The following is a 22,514-nucleotide window of genomic DNA, read 5'->3' as shown; positions in this document are numbered from 1 at the left end:
TATTTCTTGTGAGTTTGAAAGATTTTCTACTGTTTTTATGTTTTGAGAATTTTCTGATTTTTTTGGATTTTGGCAAATATATGATTTTTTGGCATTTTGACAAGTATCTAAATTTTTTTTCGTATTTCGAAAATATCTAACGTTTTTGGCTTTTGGGAATTTTCTGATTTTTTTTTTTTTTTTAGATTTTGACAAGTATCTGATTTTTTTGGGATTTAAAAAATATCTAATGTTTTTGGCATTTTGAAATTTTTCAGTTTTTTTTTTTTTTTTTTAAACTTTTTTGAGAAAGACAGCGATGTGAACTAGAGATTGCTTGATTCGGCTCGAGGAGCCAAATACTATTTTCTTTTATTATGCCATCTTGGGGATCGTGAACTAACTATTGCCTTGCACTCCCTCCCCTCAAGAGGCAGGGCCAGATGGATCAGTAGGTGGGCCCTCATCATCGTACCCAAATGTCATGATGAATTCAGGATTGAGCTTTGAGTTGGTGTTGGATGTCACTTTTCTCAGCTCATCCCCAATGCATTGTGACTCTTTGAATTCTTCTAGCTCGAGTGGGACCCGGACTGTGATCCAGTCAATCAGGGGCAATTCTTGCCCCTTGCCCAAGTCATTTTCAAGCAGCTTAGTTTTTCTCATTTCGCTCATTTGATCCTTCATGGTGGATCTTGGCTTGCCAACCAGATAGATGATCCATTCTCTGATGGATTTGATTGATGTGTGGCTGAAGGGATCATCCTCCTCTTGCCAATTTTACCTTGCTCTGGCACATTTGTGTTTTGCTATCTCACCCATAGGAGGTAGATATTCCAGTTCTCTCATGCCTGCATTCTCTTGATATTCGAGCTAATAATAAAAATGTTGACGCTCGACTAGAGGGAAGGCATAGTTTGATCCGATGGGACATGCAAGAGGCGTGCAACTTACAGTCTCGAACTCAAGACTATGTCTATGATCGGGATATCTAGCTCTTGACGATTGATTGCTTCTATCGGAAAGATTTGTCCAAGATCATCCAGAATGGTCTGCGCCTTGTCTCTGAAAATGTACTTGGCATTTTGGTGAAGAATTGAAGAGAGAGCCTTAACTCTATGGATCCAAGACTGATCAAGGAGGAGATGAAATGGAGCTGTGATGTCAAAGACTTGAAAAGTGATTGTTGATGCTTTGGGACTAATCAAGATCTCGATGTTAATCTCTTCCTCGACCTTTCTCCTAGAGGCGGGAACCATTCGTCCTAGACTCTTCTCTTGGAGGATTGAAGACTAAGTAGAGCTAGGCAAATCCCTTTGAGTGGCAGAATATCCTTCTTGGAATGTTACCACATAATTGAAGTTGGGCCCTAATTTTGTTAGGGCATGCGGTATGTTGATGGAGGAAGGGACATTTTCTTGGAGTATGACTGTTGGAGTAGTGGGCGGATAGGTAGGTGATGCCCCTTGCAAGACAGAAGATGCTCTTTGCATATTTAAGAGCAAAGAAATTGGACTGGCAGGGTGTGCCCCTTGTAGACTTGGTAGTATTGGTGTTGGACTGGCAATGATTGAATGGATGCATTGGACTGGATGACAAGGCGATTTTCCCTGAATGATATTAGTGGCAGGGGTGCCCAATGAGATGGGGCTTACTTGATAGTGGCAGGGAATTCTGGAGGGTGTAATTGGTGGTGGTAATTGCAGGAGAGGTAACCACAATCGTTTGGTTGTCAATCAGATCTTGGACCACATGTTTCAGGGTGAAACAATACTCATTCTCATTATAATTTTGTGGCCGAGGGTTTGGTGGGAGCCTAGGCAATAGTGGTGTAAGTATTTGCCTTTGGACTAGCGTGGCTAGTACCTCATTGTACGTTTGGGCTATCGGTGTAAACTGCTTAGGTTCCTGGGCCATCCTCATCTGCTGACCTTGATTGGGGTACCGAGGAATCTCCCTTTGTTGTTGTTGTTGCCATTGTCCCTCTTGAAAAGCGAATTGAGTACCTTGGGTAGAGGCGACGAGATTGTCTTCTTCTGTTAGATGGAGGTCAGGAACATTTCTCTTATCATTCTCGTATCCAATAGACCTTCCTTCCACTATCCGTTGTACTGGGGATGCCTGATGAGGCCACCAAGGGGAGATCATGCAAGCCCTTATTCTGGCTTCGACTTGTTCCCCATCACGGATGAGTTGGGTAAAGTTGGCATATGGATACGAGACAAGGTATCCAAAGATACTCGGGTTTGTTGAGTGGATGATCATGTAGATATGCTCCTCGTCATTAATGGGTGTTTTCATTCTAGCGGTCATTACCCGCCATTGTCTAACGTAAGCTGACAATGACTCATTATTCCTCTGCCTTAAGGCAGTAAGATCCGTCCTTTTGGGTGCTACATTAAGATTGTACACAAAATGATTAATGAAAGCTTGGGAAAGTTATTCCCAAGTTTTAATTTGATAGTAGTTTAATGATGTGTACCAATCTAACACATCGCCTTTCAAGGATTTTTGAAACAAACGGATCAATGCTCCGTCGTTACCTGCTATAGTATTAAGCTCTCCACAGAATGTTCTTAAATGGTCCATTGGACACCTCGTACTATCATACCATTTGAATTTTGGAACCTCAAAATTTTGAGGTACCATTGCATCAGGGAAGGGACAAAGATCCCTGAACTTGGTGGATGGGAGATCCACCCTCTGCTGCTTCCGTAGCTTCCTCTGCATATCTTGCAATTACTCTCGGAGCTCTTCAATTTCGGAGGGACCAGTCGAGAGGGGTTTTGTCCCTTAGAATTGATTGGATCTCCTATTAGGAGGAAGATGTGAGGGAGAGTTGCTCCCGTTTGTATGTTGGGCTGATTCTGCAGGAAGAGGGAGAACATGATTTACTGGAGGAATGAGGGAGAAAGCAAAAGGAGTTTGTGGGATTGAACTATTTTGCACACTAGGCTGTGTTGCCTGCATGTTTAGTATAACGCCTAGTATCAGGCAAAGTAATAGTTCCTGTAATGTTTTGAGATTTTGGGTCATCTCATTTATGACCGTAGTAGCTGGCAAATTTGTTGGAGTTACCGGAGGTGTCGGTATCGGTGTTGGGACCGGTGCCGATGTTGATACTTCAAGAGCTGGCAGAGCTGCCGGTTCTTCTTCATGGGTAGCCATAGCGACATGGGATAGAGTGGTCGTGGCTACGATTGATGCCCAAACAAGTGTAAGCCAAATATTGATGTTTTTTAGTTAGTTTGTTTGCTTGTCTTATGACTGTTATGTATTTTTTTCTATGAATGAAATAATGAATGTCCCTTGAGATTGGAATACCACACGCTTTCGAGTTGGGTCTCTGCTAGTGCGCTCAGCATGTCCCCAGTGGAGTTGCCATTCTATGGACGATGGAAATCAGCGCCCATACTGATTTATATGTTTGGTTTTGATGGTGGGGGTGACTAGGCTGATTTGTGGATGTTGGAGTCGTCACTAGCCAATAAATCTCAGAATCCCACAGTCGGCTAGAACCTGCGGAATATTTTAAGGTTGGAGAAATTCGAAGACTCTCCTACCTTAGATTGACTCCTGATCTGTGATCCGGGATTTCAAGTAAAAGACCTCGGTTACAAAGAGGGAAGGGGTTAGGCACCCTCTTTGCCCGTACAAATGTACGGTCTTTACTCAGTGTGATAAAACAATCTCAAGGGTTGGATGATGTAGTCGAGATAGGAATAGGCACATGTGGATTTCTGATGCAGCCAGATCCGAGTTTTTGGCAAGCCACAGAGCATACGTCCACAATGTGTCTAGAGAGCTTATGTGATGATGTTTATGCAAAAAGGTAAAGAAAAAAGGACTAGATTACTAGGAATTTTCGATGTGACAGGATCCAATGTACAACAGGTTTACGTTCACTAGAAATCCAGAGGAGCAGGGGAGTTAAGAAGGGAATAAATGTCATAATGAATGCTTACATAAAGTAAAATGATTTTTGGCTTGAACTTGAGTAGGCTAAGACATGAGTTGCACCATGATCAATCCGGATTTGACTTGGGATTAAGAAGGTTAGGAGGAGGCTAAGAGATGACTAGAAAAATCTGATCTTGGAGGCTTGGGAGCTCTCTCTCACCCTCGCTATCTTCTCTCTCTCTCTCTCTCTCTCTCTCCCTCTCTCTCCCTCACTTGAATTTTAAGAATGGGAAGTGTGTGTGAAATGTGAAGAGGAGAGGACTATTTTTAGCCTTCTCCAATGGCAATATGGTTATTATTGGGTTTGAGAGGGGTAAATGCTGACATGACAGCTTGAGATTGGTTGAGGGGAGAGGAATGCTATATGACATACTTTTATTGGCTCTTGGAGGTTGGTGAGGTTGGTAAAAATGGTAAATAAGGTGACCTACATGGATAAATCCATATGAAAGTTGACTTTGGCTTGGTAGGATGGTAAATAGAGTGAGCTACATGGGGAATTTCATATGAAAGTTGACTTTTAGCTTAGTAGAATGGTAAATATGAACTACATGGGTAATTCCATATGAAAGTTGACTTTTAGCTTGGGTGATGGTTTAGGGTTTAAGCTAGGGTTAGGTTGAGTTTAGGATTTAGGCTAGGTTTAAGGTTAAGGATAGAGTTTGGGTTAGGGTTTTGTTTAAGATATGATAATGGTTCCCGGATTGTCTTAGCTTTCTCAAGATACTAGCCTGGGTGGGGTGTCTATAGCTAACAACCTTGCTTTGTATATATCCTGTTTACTTTTAAATAACCACTTGCATCCAATCACTTTTTGGTCAACTGGAAGCTCCACCAGCTCTCATGTGTGATTTTTATGCAAGTCCATCTCATCGTCTATAGCCACCTTCCACTTTTCTGCATCAGGCTCACTGAGAGCCTCCTGAATAGTAGACGGGTCCCACTCATCTGTAACAAAGGCATATGCAATATTAGAATCATCCCTGTATCTTGTCAGTAACTTGCAGTCACGCGGTGGGTTTCTTCTCACAGGTGGCTGCTCCACCTGATCCCGTACCTTTGTCTGCACATCTGTCTCTGCCTGAGTATCATTTGTATCAATCTGGACATCCACGATTAACCTTTTAGGTTCCTCTTGCTCATCCTGATCATTCTTACGGAATAGAGATCTTTCATCGATTTTGATGTCACAGCTAGTGATGATCTTGTGTGTGACCTTGTCGAATAACCTGAAACCTTTTACACCAATACTATAGCTAAAAAATGTACTTTTTGGCTTTATGGTCTAACTTATCTCTCTCAACTAACGGTATATGATAGTAAGTTTCACAACCAAATATGTGCAAATCTGAGTAGTCCAGCTTATGACCACTCTATACTTCCTCTGGTATCTTACATTCAATTGCCGTAGAAGGAGACCGGTTCACCAAATAGCAGGCCGTGTTTATGGCCTCTGTCCATAGGTCCTTACCCAATGCAGCATTACTTAACATGCATCGGGCCCTCTCCAAGAGAGTCTGATTCATTCGATCAGCCACACAGTTTTGTTCGAGCGTGTGGCACACTGTGTTATGCCTAATGATCCCTTCATCCTCGCGATATTCATTAAACTTAGTGAAAGTGAATTCTCCACCATTGTCAGTCCTTAAAACCTTTATTTTTGCCCTGAGTGTTTTTTTACTATTACCTTCCATTGTTTAAATATGGTAAAAACTTCAGATTTACGTTTCATAAAGTAAACCCAAAATTTCCTAGAGTAGTTGTCAATGAATGAAACAAACCATGATGACTCCCTAATGGAAACATCTGGTGATAGCCCTCATACGTCAGAGTGCACATAATTAACCACTCCCTTACATACATGTTTTCCAATTTTAAAAGATAATTTAGATTGTTTATCATATATCTAATGCTCGCATATATCTAAATCAAAAATTTTAAAAGCTAGAATGAAACGACGATTAGATATTACCTTCATATCCCACTAGCTCATGTGTTTCAGACGAGCATGCCACATACGTTGAGACCTGAAATCTGAAATAGTTGTTGCCGCTCCACCTGCTAAAGTACTCTCGATCAACATGTAAAGATTTTCATACTTTTGCGCTCTCATGATCACGATTGCCCCTTTTGAAACCTTAAGGACACCATCAATTATAGTGAATTCGCACCCTCTAGTCTCGAGTGCACCGAGAAAAATCAGACTTTTCTTCATATCAGGAACATGCCTGACATTAGTTAAGGTACGCTCTATCCCATCAAATATCTTGATGCTCACAATACTAATTGCCACAACATTACAGGCATTGTCATTGCCCATAAAGACCTATCCACCATCGCATTCCTTGTAATTGGTGAACCAACTCCGATGAGGAGTCATGTGATATGACGCTCCTGTGTTGAGGATCCACTCATCTCCATGATTGTTGTGCAAGTGTTTGATTATGGACACAGACAGTACATCACCACCACTTGTCTCTTCATCAGATGTGACAACATTGCCTCCTTGGAAGAAGCATCTGAATTTTCTTTCTTCGCTTTAAGATTGGTACAATCCTTCTTCATGTGATCAGTCATCTCATAGTTCCAGCACTTTAGTTTTCCTTTACCTTTGCCCATGGATTTGAATCTAGGTCTTGAAGATCCTGTACCTTGCTTAGAATTCTTGCCTCTTATAAACAGTGCACCGGAAGATGTCCCCATGTCGCCGTTTAGCTTTCCCATGGCCTTTCCTTGAAGGGTTGAGATAACAGTGTCAACACTCGGTTTTTATTTGTGGTGCATATCGCGACCTTGAATGACTCATACGATGTCGGAAGAGAATTCAACAACATACATGCTTGCTCCTCATCTTTGATCACTTCCTCCATATCCAGCAATTTGCAAACCAATTTACTAAAGTTGCTAATGTGGGCCTCCATATTTCCACTCTCTGCCATCTTAAAGTTATACCAATGTAGCTTCAAGTGTAGGCGATTTTCAGAAGAGTTTTTTTTGCATATATATCCTCTAACTTCGCCCATAACTTAGCCGTCATTTTTTTCCTTAAAACATTATAGAGAACCTCATTCGTAAGACATAAACGGATGGAAGCTAAAGTATTACTATCAAGAGTCTCCTATTCATCATCTTTCATAGTCGATTTTCGCTCCTCAAAAACCTTAACTTCGCCTTTCTTAATTAATAGACTAATCATTTTAATATTCCATAACTCGAAATTATTTTTACTCGAGTACTTCTTAATATCAAACTTGGTGTTTCCCATTATTGCTAATCCTGCAGATTCAGACCTGTGCCCCAACGATAGCTTTAATACTACTTGATGAATTTGTGCTGCGGAATCACATAGAGATGGATCTAGGATAACAATCATAGAGCACCAAGCAAACACAAGAGTACACAAAGATTTAACATGGAAAATCCTTTCGGGAAAAAATCACAACACAAAGTGACATAAATTCCATTATGAAAGCACATAATAGAAAGATAGATGACTTATTCGGCTTGAGCAATCCTCAAACCTCACATTTTCTCCATCACTCGAAACCCTAGAATCTTTTTAGAAACCTTAGAATGCCTTATAATCCCCTTAAAATACATTCCAATTCCGTTTACACACACACATATATATATATATATATATATATATATATATATATATATATATATATATATATATATATATATAATTTTAGGAAGAATTCCAAACAAAATCGAAAAGAATCATAAACAAAATGGTAAATAAATCCCACACTTTCGCAATTGCACAGAAAATCTATACAAAATCTGATTAAATTTAAGACATTAAATATAACATTGCTCACATGCCCACCTAAATAGTCATCGTAAAGTTAGTGAAATAATAATAATATAGATTAATGAGTTAAATTTTTGAATGTGGTTTTGAAAAAAAATATCATGATGAAAATTTTATATTAATTAAGTAATTCTTTATAAAATTTCTTCCATAGATCAGCTTATTCTTTTGCACGGGGAATGATTATTGGCTAAAAAAAAAATAAAAAAATAAAAAAATAAAAAAATAAAAAATCTTTCTGAAAAAACGTATTGATTGGACCTTTGAAAAGTGACAAAATGTCAACATCCCTTCTAATAAATGTGTGAGTAATTAGCGTTCAGATAAAGTCAATAAGGATCTACCGGGTTACTCATTTAATCATAGCAACTTATATAAGGCGTATTTAAACCTTCACTATTTTGTTTGGTTGGTGGAATGGGCTGCGTTTCGCCCCTTCACCAGGTCTTGCGTTCTAACATAGTCTGGTTGCATGTCTATTTGTTAATGTCAGCAAAAAATCAACGGGTACGACACGTGGAGACATAAATTCACGGGAGCGGATTAGGCCGGCCGGGAATCACCCACGAAGATGCGGCCCTTACCATGGGGCCTACCTTGACATATGTATTCTTAATCCATGCCGTCCATCTGTTTTTCTAGGTAATTTTAGTTTATTTTGTTATTTTGAAGCAGATCCAAATATCATATGGACCACACCATATTAAAAAGTGGTGAATGAACGTCCCACCGTTAAAAAATTCCTAAGCCTCACCGTAATGTTTCGGTAATGTTTATTATCCATCCATCCTGTTGATAAGGTCACGAAAACCAAAAAAACAAATCTAAGCTTTATACAAAACCTTTTTTGGCCCACACAAAGTTTTTAATGGTCCTTCACCACTATTTCCAATGGTATGGCACACCTGAGATTTGGATCTGCTTAAATTTTGTGATTATGTCCAAAAATAAGCTAAAAAAACAGATTAACGGTGTGGATATAAAATCACATTCATCAAGTGGGCCCCACGTAATAAGGATAACACCTAATCTGCTCCGCAGATGATTAATAGGAAAACTTCCAAATTCCATTATCTTTATTTACATAGAACATCTTGTAGAAGTGCTTTGTAATGATTTGCAGAAGATTCCATGGGTTCAAGGACCACACGTGCTAACCAACCCTACACGCTCGAGCTTGTGGATTGCCGCAGGAAAGTCGCATCCGCATTCTGGTCACTGCAGTAAAGGCATGGGTGCTGCTTGAACCCTTGCACGTGCAACACTTCCCTCACACGTGTAACCAACTCCCTATTGCTAATCACCCCTTTGTGGTCCTCCAACACCGTCTGGACAGCGTTACTGAATGCGCCGTACGCCTTCGATCCATCGTCGTTCGGATCCATATCCGCCGACGTCTCGTTCGTCTGACAGCCGCTGATCAGGATCCCATCATCGGGCCCTACCCGATTAGACGTGCCCGATTGCAAGCTGTGTGACCGGAATTTCGCACTCGCGTCGCTTCCGAAGACTTCCGATAAGTGCGCGCCGACGTCGGAGGACTGAATGCCGGAGATTTTGGTCAGGTGATTGAGGATCGAATCGAAGGGAATGGTTTTCGGACGGTGGTGGGACCCGCTGTTAGTGTGGGGCCCATGATCATGGACATGGGGTCCGATCTGCTCTTTCTCTTTGTCGATGAGGCCGCCACTGTGACATGAGTCGGAGAAGATGGTGAAGCTTGCTCCCTTCGGCAATCGGTTGACTAGATGCCGGAAGTCAATGTCTGAAAGGGGATTACGGTTAGCGTTAGTTAAGTTAGTTGCGGATTTGCTAACCTCACGCGTGTAGATGGAACTTCATCTACACACTCTACCATATGTACAATCGCGTGGCTGATAATTGAAATATCTAGTCCGTCCATCATGTGGATCGGACCTTGTAGATGTTGTCTTCCAAAAATAAATCTAAGCCATTAAGGAGGTGGGCTACGATATTGGATGGGTAAAAAAAATTTGAATTGGGATTTCATTGTAAACTGTGGGTCACCTGGCTAGTGGGCAGAGCACTTGGGTAATTTTTCCATGAAAAAGTTAGCATTGTATGTGAGTCTGAACTATGCCTTTTTTTTTTTTCACTGTCCAAAATCTTATTTCACTAAAGTGAATTTTTAGGATACGGAAGTAGAAATTTTGATGAAAATACTCATAATTGTTAGGGTAAAACAGTTCGAAAAAGCATAGGTATTTTCGTCTTTTTGAGTTTGTCTGTATGAATAGAGGTCTACTTGATTTAAAATTTTTTCGAATCAATTGAAAAAAAGTGAATGGTACGTCGGATCTATACTAAAAAATTACCCTGGGATGGAACATGGACATACAGGAAGTTCCTATGCAAGGATGCTGGGTGGGGCCACTGTGATGTTTATAAGCAATCTATACCGTCCATCCATTTTTTTTGAGATTTAAAAGATATGGTAAAAAATGAGGTGGATCCAAAACTCAAGTGGGTCACATGAGAAGGAAAATTGGAGAAAGAAATTTCTACTGTTGAAACCTTCCTAGGCTCCACCTTGACGTTTTTATGCCATCCAAGCCGTTTATAAGGAAAATCCCACTTGGATGAAGTGATAACACAAAAAAGAAAAAGAAAAAAGAAAAAAAAATCCTGGTATAAATCTTTGGACATAAGTTTGTTTCAACGGTGCTCACTGAATCTCCGCTGTTTCCTCTCATGTGGCCTAGTTGATTTTGGATCCACCTTGTTTTTGGTCTAATTTTCTGAAACGAGCTCAGTAAACGGATGAACAGGGCAGATTTCTTACAAGCATCTCAGTGGGCTCCACCCAGCACGGTCTGTTGAGTGGAGTGGATCTTGGGCTATGTGCTATGACGGCACATAAATGGGTGTACACGAGCTGACTACGCGCGTTTGGGCGATGGTTGCAGTGTTTTTTTTTTATAAAAATAAATTTATCAAGGGTAAGTCTAACGTACGCGTGGTGTTACGCACGCATCCTCTCGAGTCTGGACGCGCATTGCGGGGTGATAGCGTGATTCGATTTGAGGATTCTGTGGGGCCCACCGTGATGTATATGTTGGATCCACTCCATCCATCCGTTTTTTCATATCCGTTTATTTTATGTTCCCGAACTGCTCTTAAGGTCAGACAGATCTGGATGAAGGGGACACCAATATCAGCTTAATCCAAAACTTTTCTGGACCTAAGAAGTTTTCAACGGCAGGATTTCAATCCCTATAGTTTTCCTGTGGTGTAGTTTACTTGAGCTTTAAAGATGCTTCCCTTCTGAGCCCATCCCCTAAAACGAGCTGAAAAAACAGATGGACGGAGTGGATAAAACACATACATCACGGTGGGCTCCAAGGAGTCCTGACACCACGTAACTACGTGGTGCTGGTGTCATCACGCAATCCAGCTCCCTTTTTAGGGACGTGTAGGTCCGTACATGCGGGCCGGCGGATCTTTCATCCTGACCGTTTATCCAATGGTCCAATTACCGATAATTGATGTCCCAGAAATTTCGATATTTGAAGATCTCGACCCGTTGATCAGTGCCCGAAAAACAGAAGTTTAGCGACGGTCCACGTTCAATGGCGAATTGGCCACTAACCGATCGAACGGCTGTGCTCTTAAAATTACGGAGATTATGGGACAACCAATCAACGGTGGGAGCATTGGCTCAATAATCTAGAACTCTGAAACATGGAGAAAGAGAGAGAGAGAGGTATACACCATCATTCTATGTATACTCGATCACCCGCCGTATATTCCCGAATGGATATCAAGTGCACTGTCTCTCATTGACAATATAACACCATCTTGAGATCATCTAGGAATGGACGGTGGAAGGCCGACTATACACCATCTCTCTGAACATTTCTCACTTCTCCTTCATCCTACCTGTAATAAGATTGAAATCGCAAGGAACAATCGCTTCATCCTTCTTGTTGGGCCCATGCCCATGTGATGGAATCAGCGTCCCGTGCCCACTGTAATGAAAGAACAAGATATCTCCTGGCCCAGCTCCATCGATCATCTGACCAAGCACTTTCTTGATATTCGTCCCCGTAGGCATGATCCGCGAGCCAGGTGCGTCGGTCAAGAGCTTAATATCGTCCGTCTCAAAGCCAAAGCGGTCTATGAGTGTGGCCTGCATTGCTAGCACGTCGTTTATGCACCCATGCAGCTCATTTCGGGTATTTGCGTAGTTGCACCCAACCAAGACAGCCGATTTCTTTACCCTCGCCATGATTTTTCTCGCTTCTTTTGATTAAATGCACTGATTTAAAATTTCGTATACACTTCTCTAGCTGTATCTATCTAACGTTGGAAACTTATATAGACCATTCTCATTTAATAAATTACTTAAATGCCCTCTCCTACTATCTACTCTATTGATATAGACACTTGGGTAATCTAGTCGAGTGATCTAGACCATCCATTAGGAAGAATATCAATTTCATGTGCTACCATGAAAATATTACACCAATTTGATAATCATAACCCTATGATCATTTTCCTTTAATATGGACAGCTCAGATCAATTTCACAAAATAGGTCCAATCTACAATTTGATCAACCTATCTTTTGGGTCCCACCATAGATTTCTTTTGATTGTAAAGAGACGCTTTTGTTAAACCATCTTAACCAAATCACATGCCGCTCAACAAAAAGAATAGCTAGAAATTGGGCAGGGAACTCCTGCGACGGGAAGCTAGGTGGGCCCCACCATGATCTTTTTAGGAAATCCACCAAGTTCATCAGTTTTAGAAGATCATGTTAGTAAATGGGCCTTAATTTGATCCAAATCCAAAACTCAAGTAGGCTGTACGTTAGAAAAACGTGTATAGGTAAATTCCTAGCGTTTAATCCTTCCTAGGGTTCATCATGATGTTTATACAGCATTCATACCATTCATAAGGTCATTCCTACTAGGATGAACTATAAACACAAAAATTTGCCTGATTCAAAACTTCTATGGTCTCACACATGTTTTAACAGTTGACTGTAAATGTCGTGCAGGCCAATTGAGTTTTGGATTTGGGTCAGTTTTGTTCCATCTCCTAAAATGATCTGGAAAAACGAACAAAAGGGATGGATTTCTCAAAAAAATCATGGTGGGCTACGTAGCTTCCTGTTGTAGGAAGTTCATGCCAAAGTCTTTATCAAGAAATCCGTGTCCAGAGATATCACAGATAGATTGGATCATTCAATTAGTGTCAGTTTTGCATGGTATCCAATAAATCATGTTCCGGACTTAATAGACAGTTCAGATCGATCGATCGAGTCCGGATCCTCTGGGAAACAGAGATTTCTCATCGTTGATGACATGGTCCACTTCATATGTACATAACAGCCGGGAGTATCAAAATGATTGGTGGCATTCCTGTAATTATGTTGAAGGCGTAAGGTTATTTTTGTGCTATGGCAGTCTGCTAACCCTTCCTTTCTGTTAAAGCCTTGCGTGGAAGCCAAAGAAACAGTTTCTGCTTATCTTTGTTTGTTCTTCTCGTTAACGTTGAAGCAACCTAATTGCTTGAAGCAATGGAATGAGAGCAGAAAAAAAAGAAAAAAAACACCTTTGCATTTTGGGAAATTACCGAAATTGCCCACAGCTGCTTGCCTTGGCTTGAGTACAGTCGCAGGTTTCCAACCGTGGATCTTGTCATTAGAATGATCTGAACCGTCCATGTTCTTTTCCCATTATCTTACTCTCATGCTTCATGATTATCCTAATTTTTATAAGCCATTGATTATTCATCTTCATACACAGTCAGCCGTTCAACAAATGATTCTTAGGATGGCCTGGGCTGGCTGGGACGTTGAGGTTGGGCCCACCGTTATGTGTGTGATAAATCAAACCCATTCATCCGTTTTTTAAGCTCATCTTAGAATATGAAACAAAAAAGAGGTGTATCCGAAAATCAAGGACGCCACACCAAAGGAAAAAAGTGGAGAAAGAAATGCCGACGGTTGAAATACTCTTGGGACCATCTTTATATGCCATCCAAACCGTTTATAAGGTCATTCCCGCGGGGATGAACTGAAACAGCCAACAACTTAACATGATACAAATCTTTTGTGGCCATTCTAATGTTTCAATTGTGGTCATTCAATCCCACTGCTTCCTCTCTTGTGGCCCACTTGAGTTTTGGATCCGCCTTACCTTTTCTGTCTCATATCTTAAAATGAGCTGTAAAAATGGATGGACCGGGTGGATTACTCGAAAACATCACAGAGGGCTCCACCAAGCTGCCCAACACACGAACTTCCTGCGGAAACCTTATGCAGGCAATCCGCATCCATTGGTATCTTAGGGTCCAGAAATGAACAGTTCAGATAATCATTTAAGCTGCAATTGGACGGTGGAAACCTGTAGGTTACGGTAGCACCGTACACTATCAAAACCCCTCCAAAAAGAAGTCATGGTGTATTAGCTAAGGACGGTTTGTAGGGGTGCACATTGAACTGGTAGAACCGTGGAACCAGACCGGAACCGACCAAACGGTCCAGTTTGGTCCGGTTCTAGAGTGCATCGGTTCTGGTTTCAGTTCCAAAAATTAAAAAACCGTTTAGTTCGGTTCAGTTCTAGTTTGGGGTTATGTAGAACCGATCCGAACTGTGGATCAGAACTGTGAATCCGAACCACGGATTCGATCCATGGAACTGAACATGGAATCGAACCGTAGAACCGAATCTATAACTGTGAGTTTACAATATATTTTAGTTGTATATTTAACTCATGATTTATGATTTACAATGCACCATTTGATTGTTTTCATAAATATATTTTTTCACACCATATATAATATTTAAACCATTCATCAAATGGATCATAATGCGAATGGACATGGGCTAAATTATAAAATAGAACATGCAATTGGGCTGGATTATAAAAAGCCCAAAACCATGAAACCGATTCGGAACCGAACTAGTTTTCACGGTCCGATTCCGGTTCGGTTCTAGGGTGCTAATGGTCCGGTTCCGGTTCCGAAAATCCTAGAACCGTAAGGAACGGTTCGGTTCCGGTTTCAACCCGAAACTGGACCAAACCGAACCGTGTGCAACCCTAACGGTTTGTATGAGAAATAAGTATATATCGTACACGCAGTGGCACAGCAGTTCATCCAGACCGCCTGAATCGTGGTCCACTTTGGATAGGTCATAGCAAAAAGATCATTCTAGAGGATGGATCCTGACTGATCAACGGATACTAAGCAACTGTAAAATGAGAAGAAAATGTTGAGCGCTCCATATTGAAGTGGGTGGTCCCATCAATTGGTGGTAATTTAAAAGTCAAAAAGAAAAGAGTGAACCGTCCAGATTCAATAGGGCTAAATGTTCACTGATTGGAAGGCTATGATCGTCCCATTAGTGAGTTTTGCTTCTTCAACGTGGAAGGGAGATGCCAGATTTTGGACCGTTCTGGATTACCGCGCGTGCACTATATGCATGGTGGATGCGTGCACCAGTAAGATCTACCTCCTTTTCCGTAGTATCACAACACGTAAATGCTAATTCAACTCGGGAGAGTATGATACTTTCGACACTCGCTTCACACGTGTGGAAACCATTCGCACGTGTAAATGATTAGAGTTTCCCGTCAGACGATCCTTGCTTTTAGATTTCATGAATCTAAGATGTCGAAAATAGGCAGAGCCGGTTAGGTCATGAGACCCCGGACAAACCCAAGCCGCACTGGCTCTTACTTTTTCTTGTTTTTTTTCTTCTTCAGTTCGGTAAATCGTTTTAAATATGTAAAGAATAATATACATATGTATTAAGGTATTTGATTCATGTGCAGTGAACAGAAACTCATAGCTTTTTCTTTGGTGATTCTAATGGTGCTGGTATTGTAAAAATTGTTTTACCTTAATGACTGGTCTTAAAATATTTAATTAGAAAGTACAAGTATTATAACAATGAAAATATATTGTAGGCTAAAGATCTCCAAAGATGAAGGAATACTTTTTACGAATCACAACTAACATAATAATAAGACAAGAAGTATTTGGCAGGATTTTAAAAGAATACTGAGCAATCAACAGAGCGGCCAATAGCCATACAAGAGATTAAGCAAGCGGTCAATGGTCATCCAAGATCTCGAACAAGCATCTGATAGTCATCTATGGGATCAATTAAGAGATTGATGGCCATCTAAGAGATCAATCAAGCGCTTGATAGTCATCCAAAAAGCAAACCAAATGGTCGATGGTCATCTAGGAGCTCAATCAAGTGGAAGATGGTCATCCAGGGAACTCGATCGAGCGACCGAGCAGAATGTGCGTGATTGAGTCAATAAGAAGGCTTGGAGTGGTTACAACAACTGTTAGAATGTGGAAAGCATCCAAAAAGCCAAGTAATGTTGAATCAATTGCCAGCAACTTTTAGAACGTGGGAAACATGCAGAAGGTAGTAGTACCAAACGGTTATAGCAACCGTCAGAACATGGGAATGATTCAGATAACCATATTAAAGTTATAAATAGTAGAGGAATGACATAAAAAAAATAAAAAAAATCGTCTGTACCAACCCAATCAAACCAAACATTATCTTTTAATTATCTTTTCAATTACTACTCAATTTACTGTCCATAGTGTAATACTTTACTACACTTTACTTTTCCAGCCAATTACATTTATTAGTGTAATCTTTTAGTTTCACCTTATTGTTTACATTCCTTAGTATAATCTATAGTGATAATCGAGTAGCTAGTAGTTTTAGCTATAATTTGATTCTATGCTCGCACGTTAGATTCAATTATTTATTTGAAAAGTGTTTTGCAGCTCTTATTCACGACTGACTGTAAGAATCATTTTTCTCATTTCACTTTATCTGTATTGAAAAGTTCGTTCATATGGAAGGCAAAGGTACAACCCATCTTCAAAGGACGAACCCCATCTTCTGAATATCGTCTGAACTTATTTACACATTGAGCTAGTGGATGAATAGGCGACCGATCTCATCAGATATTGGTTATACACTACGTGTCTGCCTATCTTAGCACTTGGGGTTATAGTTGTTCGGTTTGAATTGAGTCGTAATTTTAATTTCGGCACACCCGCCCACATACAGTCGAAAATAGAGCAACGTAATAGTTTTTGGCAAGCCCTTTAGGATTATAAACTACTTGGTTGCCATAAATATTTAATATACACAAGTTGTACAAAACACTAACAGTTTTTGGTACACCTGGTGAGACACTAACTACTAGTGTAACACTCTAAACTTTTCAATACCCGAGTATTAAAAGTCCTTAAGTGTTACCATAAAATTTAATTCTTATTATGTACATATGTACAATACTAATCTACTCATCCTAACCTTATATCCTTTCTCCAACATAAATTTGACCGTTAGGAATAATCTTCATTTATAGATCAGGCCATCTGACCATTGGTTTTAAGACAAGACCACCCACCAAGTGATTTGACATATATACCTTCCCTTAAATGAAATTGGTAAATAACTTTTCATCCATAATGATTTAGGTGTAAGTCATTTTATAAGAATTGTTTAGATAAGTACATACAACCACGTAGAACCTCACGTAGAATTATTAAATTTCACAAAACTCATAAATCAACAATAATTACGAAATTGCCATCGACCTATACCCTAATCACTCTAGAAATCCACTTTACGTTTTTCTGTTTACAAAACTGATCGTACATATACCTATATACAACGGTAGAGTACCAACCATCAAGTCTTCATAATTTGAGCATGTCATCTAACCATCCATCATGTTTGGATCTGCCAAACGGGGCACTCGAATATTATGATAAATCGGTCATTTCGAAAATCTGAAGGTGTATGCTAAGACTACCGGCTAACTTCCCTATTAGATGTATAAAACATCATTTTTATACCTTGGGGCGGTATAGTCCGTTAAAAAGATATACAAGTCATTTATAGGCAATCAAGGCTCAAACTTAGGCGTTAGAAAGAGCGTAAAAAATAACAAGCATTGGTGAAATTTTCATTTCATTTGCACGGTGTAGTAAGAAGATACGAATGGCAGAAGTCATAACAAAGGAGAAGGGTAAGTTTGTAATTATAAATCCTCTTATTACACTGCCAACGTTGGATGCGAATTTTTAGTGTGGGTTTTACTTGAATGTTTTGCAACATGTGGGCCACTCAAGGCTCAGATCTGATTCATCTTTGAGCCCATAGGATAAAATAACCCTGCAGCCCTGGTGAACGGAGTGGATTGCTCACCAAACATCACAGTAGACCCCACTTTCGCCCCACTCAAACCTAAAATCTCACGTGCAATGCACATAACTGATTTTCCACGTTAAACAAATGTAGTCCCCACGTGGGCTGATGGCGTGGCCCACCTAGAGCTTGGACCTACTCCAAACTTGGGGCCATGAGGCCACACAACGAGATGAAATCGGTGAACGGATCGGATTTCCTGAAAGATTACCAGTGGACCCCACCTAATGATGAAAATTAGACGGAAAATATACTAATTCTGCTTGGTGCAATAGCGAACGATAAAAACGGGATATATAGAGAGAACTCAGTTGGAACTTCTAATTAAGGAAGATCCCTTCGATCTTAGCCATTCAAATCTCAGGGGAGGTAAAACCAACCATCCTAGAGATTCTAGAAAGGCTGGAGAAAATCCGGTCACGCTAAGGATTTCCGGATTGGCCGGACGCTCACCCAAACTGCGACAATCCGTTCGCACTTCAAACTTCCACTACGTAAGACAGCCAAATGTGGATCATGGCACTAGATCTGAACCATCCATACCACAAAGAGGGGGAATCCGAACCCTTCCACGATGGCAGAGTAGGAAGAAAGGTTTCGAAGAGATTATGACTTCCTGGTCTTTCCAAACAAAACCACCGCAAATCAAGGATCTGATGCAGGGCCACCACCTGATCAGGGACGTTCTTACACCCAAGAATGCAACCACGATCTTTCGATTGTGGACCCCATTCGGAATGACCCTAATCTTGACAGAAAAGAAAGGAGGAAAGAAGAGGAAGGTTGTATAAAACAGACTTTATGCACGTCTTTCGCAACCTGTTAGCGTAAAACCTCTTCCGCATACAATTTACGTTAGAATATTCTGGATAATTGGGACTTGTATAAAAACCCTGCACCTTGTTGTGCATAGGTACAACAAGAGAGAGAGAGAGTGTGAGCAGCATCCAGTAGGCAGCAAGAAAAGGAAGAAGAAGAAAAAAAGAAAGAAAAGGGAAAGGGAAGAAAGAAAGCGAGAGAGATGGTGCGATGAGTCGACTCACCGAGTCCTAGGGTTGAGTCAGGGCCTGGTTTAGGTAAAGTGTGTAATATCTAATGTCTTGATTCAAGTTTTTCTGGAATAGGAATTAATTAAGCCCTATATCTAGGCCATAAACATAACCCTAGATTTAATACTAACCTTGTAAACCTTGTAGATATGATAAGATTGAAAGTGAAGGAGTATGCAGGAACACCTAACCTCGGATGAGGACAATTTGACTTTAAAGGTGAGGATTTTATCCTTTAGGCTTACGCTAATTTAAGTTGATAATTTTATCCCGCCTTTTCTTGTCTTCATGAATTCGATCTTGCCTTTACATGTATTTTATCAGGCATTTTACACATCACTTTGAATCTTCCATGCTATTATATGTTTCACCATCAATTATTGGCCTCTTTCGTGCTTTTTACGATATGAATCATCCTACATTTTCATGCCTTTAATGATATGAATTATTTCGCCTTTCATTTTTATATTTTCTGGGAATTATCCTATCAATTGATTTGGTTAATATCCTTACAACTATTGGCCCTTTGGGATTATGGCATAATGCCAAATACAAGTGATTTCTCTGAATTTATGTGAGGCCATGGATGTAAGCCTTGCCCTGCCTTATCAAATTTATTGAGCTGGCCCTTGTCACTCTTCTTATTATTGAGTTGGCCCTTACCACTCCTCTATCTATTGAGTTAGCCATTGCTACTCTTCTTTCGTTGAGTTGACCATTGTCACTCTTCTTTTTATTATGTTGGCCTCGTGCCGTCTATCTTTAAGGCTTGAGCATGTGTCTTACTATTCCAAAACCTCCATGATTCAGTTCATGTTATTCATGATTCAGGTTATATCCTTTACGATTCATCTTATATTCTCTTGATGCAAGTACTATGTTGGAAATCCCTCATTTAGCGATCAATTAAATATCGTAGACGTAATGCGCTTTCGGTGGCGGCCCTGGGGCGACACGTAATTCCATGTTTTCGGGTGAGAGTGCAACAACTGGTGTATGTAAATCGTTCTATATACGTGACACATCAGTTTTGGGGAACTGGATGTCGCTTAGTCGCTGCTTTTTCTGTTTTTGGCAAACTGGATGTCGCTTAGTCGCTTCTTTTCTGATTTTTCTTGGGGAACTGGACGTCGCTTAGTCGCTCCTTTTCCAGTTTTGGGGGGTTGGTTGTCGTTTTATTCGCTCCATTCCGAGTTGCGAGATTCACTTGGTCATGTGTGGTGTTCGTTTTGGGACAACCGCGTAAAACCATGTTAAATGTTAGACACGCCGGCGAATATCCATAATATGGGATGAGGGTCGAGTCGGATAACTTTAATCGTAATTCACATTGTGCCGATCGCTAAAAGTGATACACCGCATATACTTTGCCAGGCATGCATCTCATATATATTGCTTGTGCATTGATACCTCTTGTAGTGTGGAATACTTGACATATCATAACATTTATCTTGCTTTTATGAATCTCTTGAACTACTGTTAATCTTAAAGGATAACCTTCACTATAAGTAGGGCATTGACCCTCTCCCAACCGTATATATTATGCAGGTGATGTACAGATTTAAAGACTTAGAGGACCATCTCCCTATAGAAGACCGTACCGAAAGAATGCGAAGATATTTTATTTATTTAGCTTTGTAATTCCACTGTTGTCACGCCCCAACTCGGAAACCAGGGTCACAAAATTTCTGATCGCTGAATTCGGCGCCGATAGCCTCCATAGTACCCCATTTTTGGCTTCCGGCACCGATATACCAGGTTCCGATCCTAGGATCCTACAAGGAGGATTTCAAACATAATTTTGATTTAGTATAAGCACAACCCAAGAACAATAGCCACAAGAACACCATCACAAAATCCATTATAATAAAAAACTTTTAGTACAAAGCATATAAAAGAAAATACAAGATAATGATAATAATGGAAACTCCTGAAGCTCGACTGCATGCTCTTACTGCGGCAAAGCTACAGCTGCGTCCTGACGTCACCTGCACGCATCAATCGTGCATAAGCTTATAGAAAGCTTAGAGGATGGTCTAAGTGTGTGCATAATCTGAACGTGCTCAGAATGCAATGTTAGAGTAATGCAGAATTATGCTGGTGAGTACATGAATGCAATAGGCCGTACCAAGGCCATGCGGTGCAAGATATGAATGCTATCGGGCATATTAAGACCATGTGATGTGAGATGCAAATCAAGCATGCCAATCCTCATCCAAATCCACATATCAATACAACTCATCAAATATCAGTACAGTTCTCATTCTTGATAATCATCGGGGTATAGTACACTCTACGCCAGCTTGCCACCCCTATCCAAATGCACAACTGGGTGAGTGGAAAAGACCTCACTATCTGCCTGCCAATATCGGGCCCGACTCGTCGATAGCGGACCTATTCCTCAAGTTTGTCAAACTCAACCTAGAAATTGCCCCCTCACTCAGGCGGGTAAGGTCACACCCCTTTCCAACAGATCATGACATAGTGGGAGACGCGACCTACTGGTATACGGCACTCGCGCGCTCATGTATCCACTCGGTCTCGATGTTGAAGTCATCCTTTGGTACCATCGGGTTTAAGAATTTTCACCCAGGGACATCTATGACACCCCGATGCTAGAAACAGTATTTTCAGTATTCAATTCGGCCATCCACGATGTGTCTGTGGAGGCTATGGCCCTGATGTCACTAGAGCATACAGTAATCACAATCACACAAATGCAAAGTGCATGAGTCATGCAGTCCAATCATGCATCAATCTTGCGTATACCGTGCGCTCATGTGGGATAACTCCGCTTATCAGAGAGTCCCATAAATCACTTGCACTATGGCATATACAATGGCCAGTCACATCTCATAACAAACATACAAATGATGCGAATGAACATGTATCATGATGCTATACTGTCACAAACTCATAATCAGCAATGGTAGTCGGTATCGACAATCGTCAGCGATAATCAGCATTGATAATCATCCTTGATGTAAGGCGGGGTCCATAAATGGACGACCGATAATAGATCAATTAAAATCAATGGGGCCTAAGCGTTTGGGTTAACCCACTAGAGAATGATGACGATTGGCCTAACAAAGCCTAAGGGAAGGTCACAATGTGGACGTCCAACCATCATTACCCATCAATGTGGACCTTTAACCAACATTGCTCCCAAGGAGTGGCCCATATAGGGCCAAACATACAGTGGGCCCATGGCCTCGCACCAGGGCCTAATGTACATCATCATGAGCCTTAATTGCATCAAATGAGCCAATCAAAGGGGGCCGAATCAATTAGGCTGGTACAAATGGGCTGAATCAATTGGGCAGTACAAATGGGCCGAATCAATTGGTCCGATTCAAATGGGCCGAATCAAAAGGGCCAATTCAAAGGGGGCAGAATCAAATGGGCCAGTACAAATGGGCCCAAACCAGCCACACCATTCACCTATTGATTAGATATCATTTTATAGCATTATTTAAAAAAATGAA

At 40.7% G+C, this 22,514-nt stretch overlaps 1 protein-coding gene across 1 annotated transcript; it reads right to left on the bottom strand.

The window, feature by feature from the left end:
• Positions 1-8,801: 8,801 nt before the first annotated feature.
• On the bottom strand, positions 8,802-12,076 carry LOC131251048 (metacaspase-9-like). Its single transcript, XM_058251510.1, has 2 exons — positions 11,657-12,076; positions 8,802-9,521 (listed from the first exon to the last, which is right to left on the bottom strand). The coding sequence occupies exons 1-2, from the start codon at positions 12,003-12,005 to the stop codon at positions 8,920-8,922; spliced, it is 951 nt and encodes a 316-aa protein (XP_058107493.1). The 5' UTR covers positions 12,006-12,076; the 3' UTR covers positions 8,802-8,919.
• Between the last annotated feature and the right edge of the window lie 10,438 nt (positions 12,077-22,514).

Source organism: Magnolia sinica, chromosome 7 (assembly GCF_029962835.1).
Source record: "Magnolia sinica isolate HGM2019 chromosome 7, MsV1, whole genome shotgun sequence".
Lineage (NCBI taxonomy): Eukaryota > Viridiplantae > Streptophyta > Magnoliopsida > Magnoliales > Magnoliaceae > Magnolia > Magnolia sinica.
Note: the sequence above shows the minus strand (reverse complement) of the source record. Positions and strands in the feature narration are given on the sequence as shown.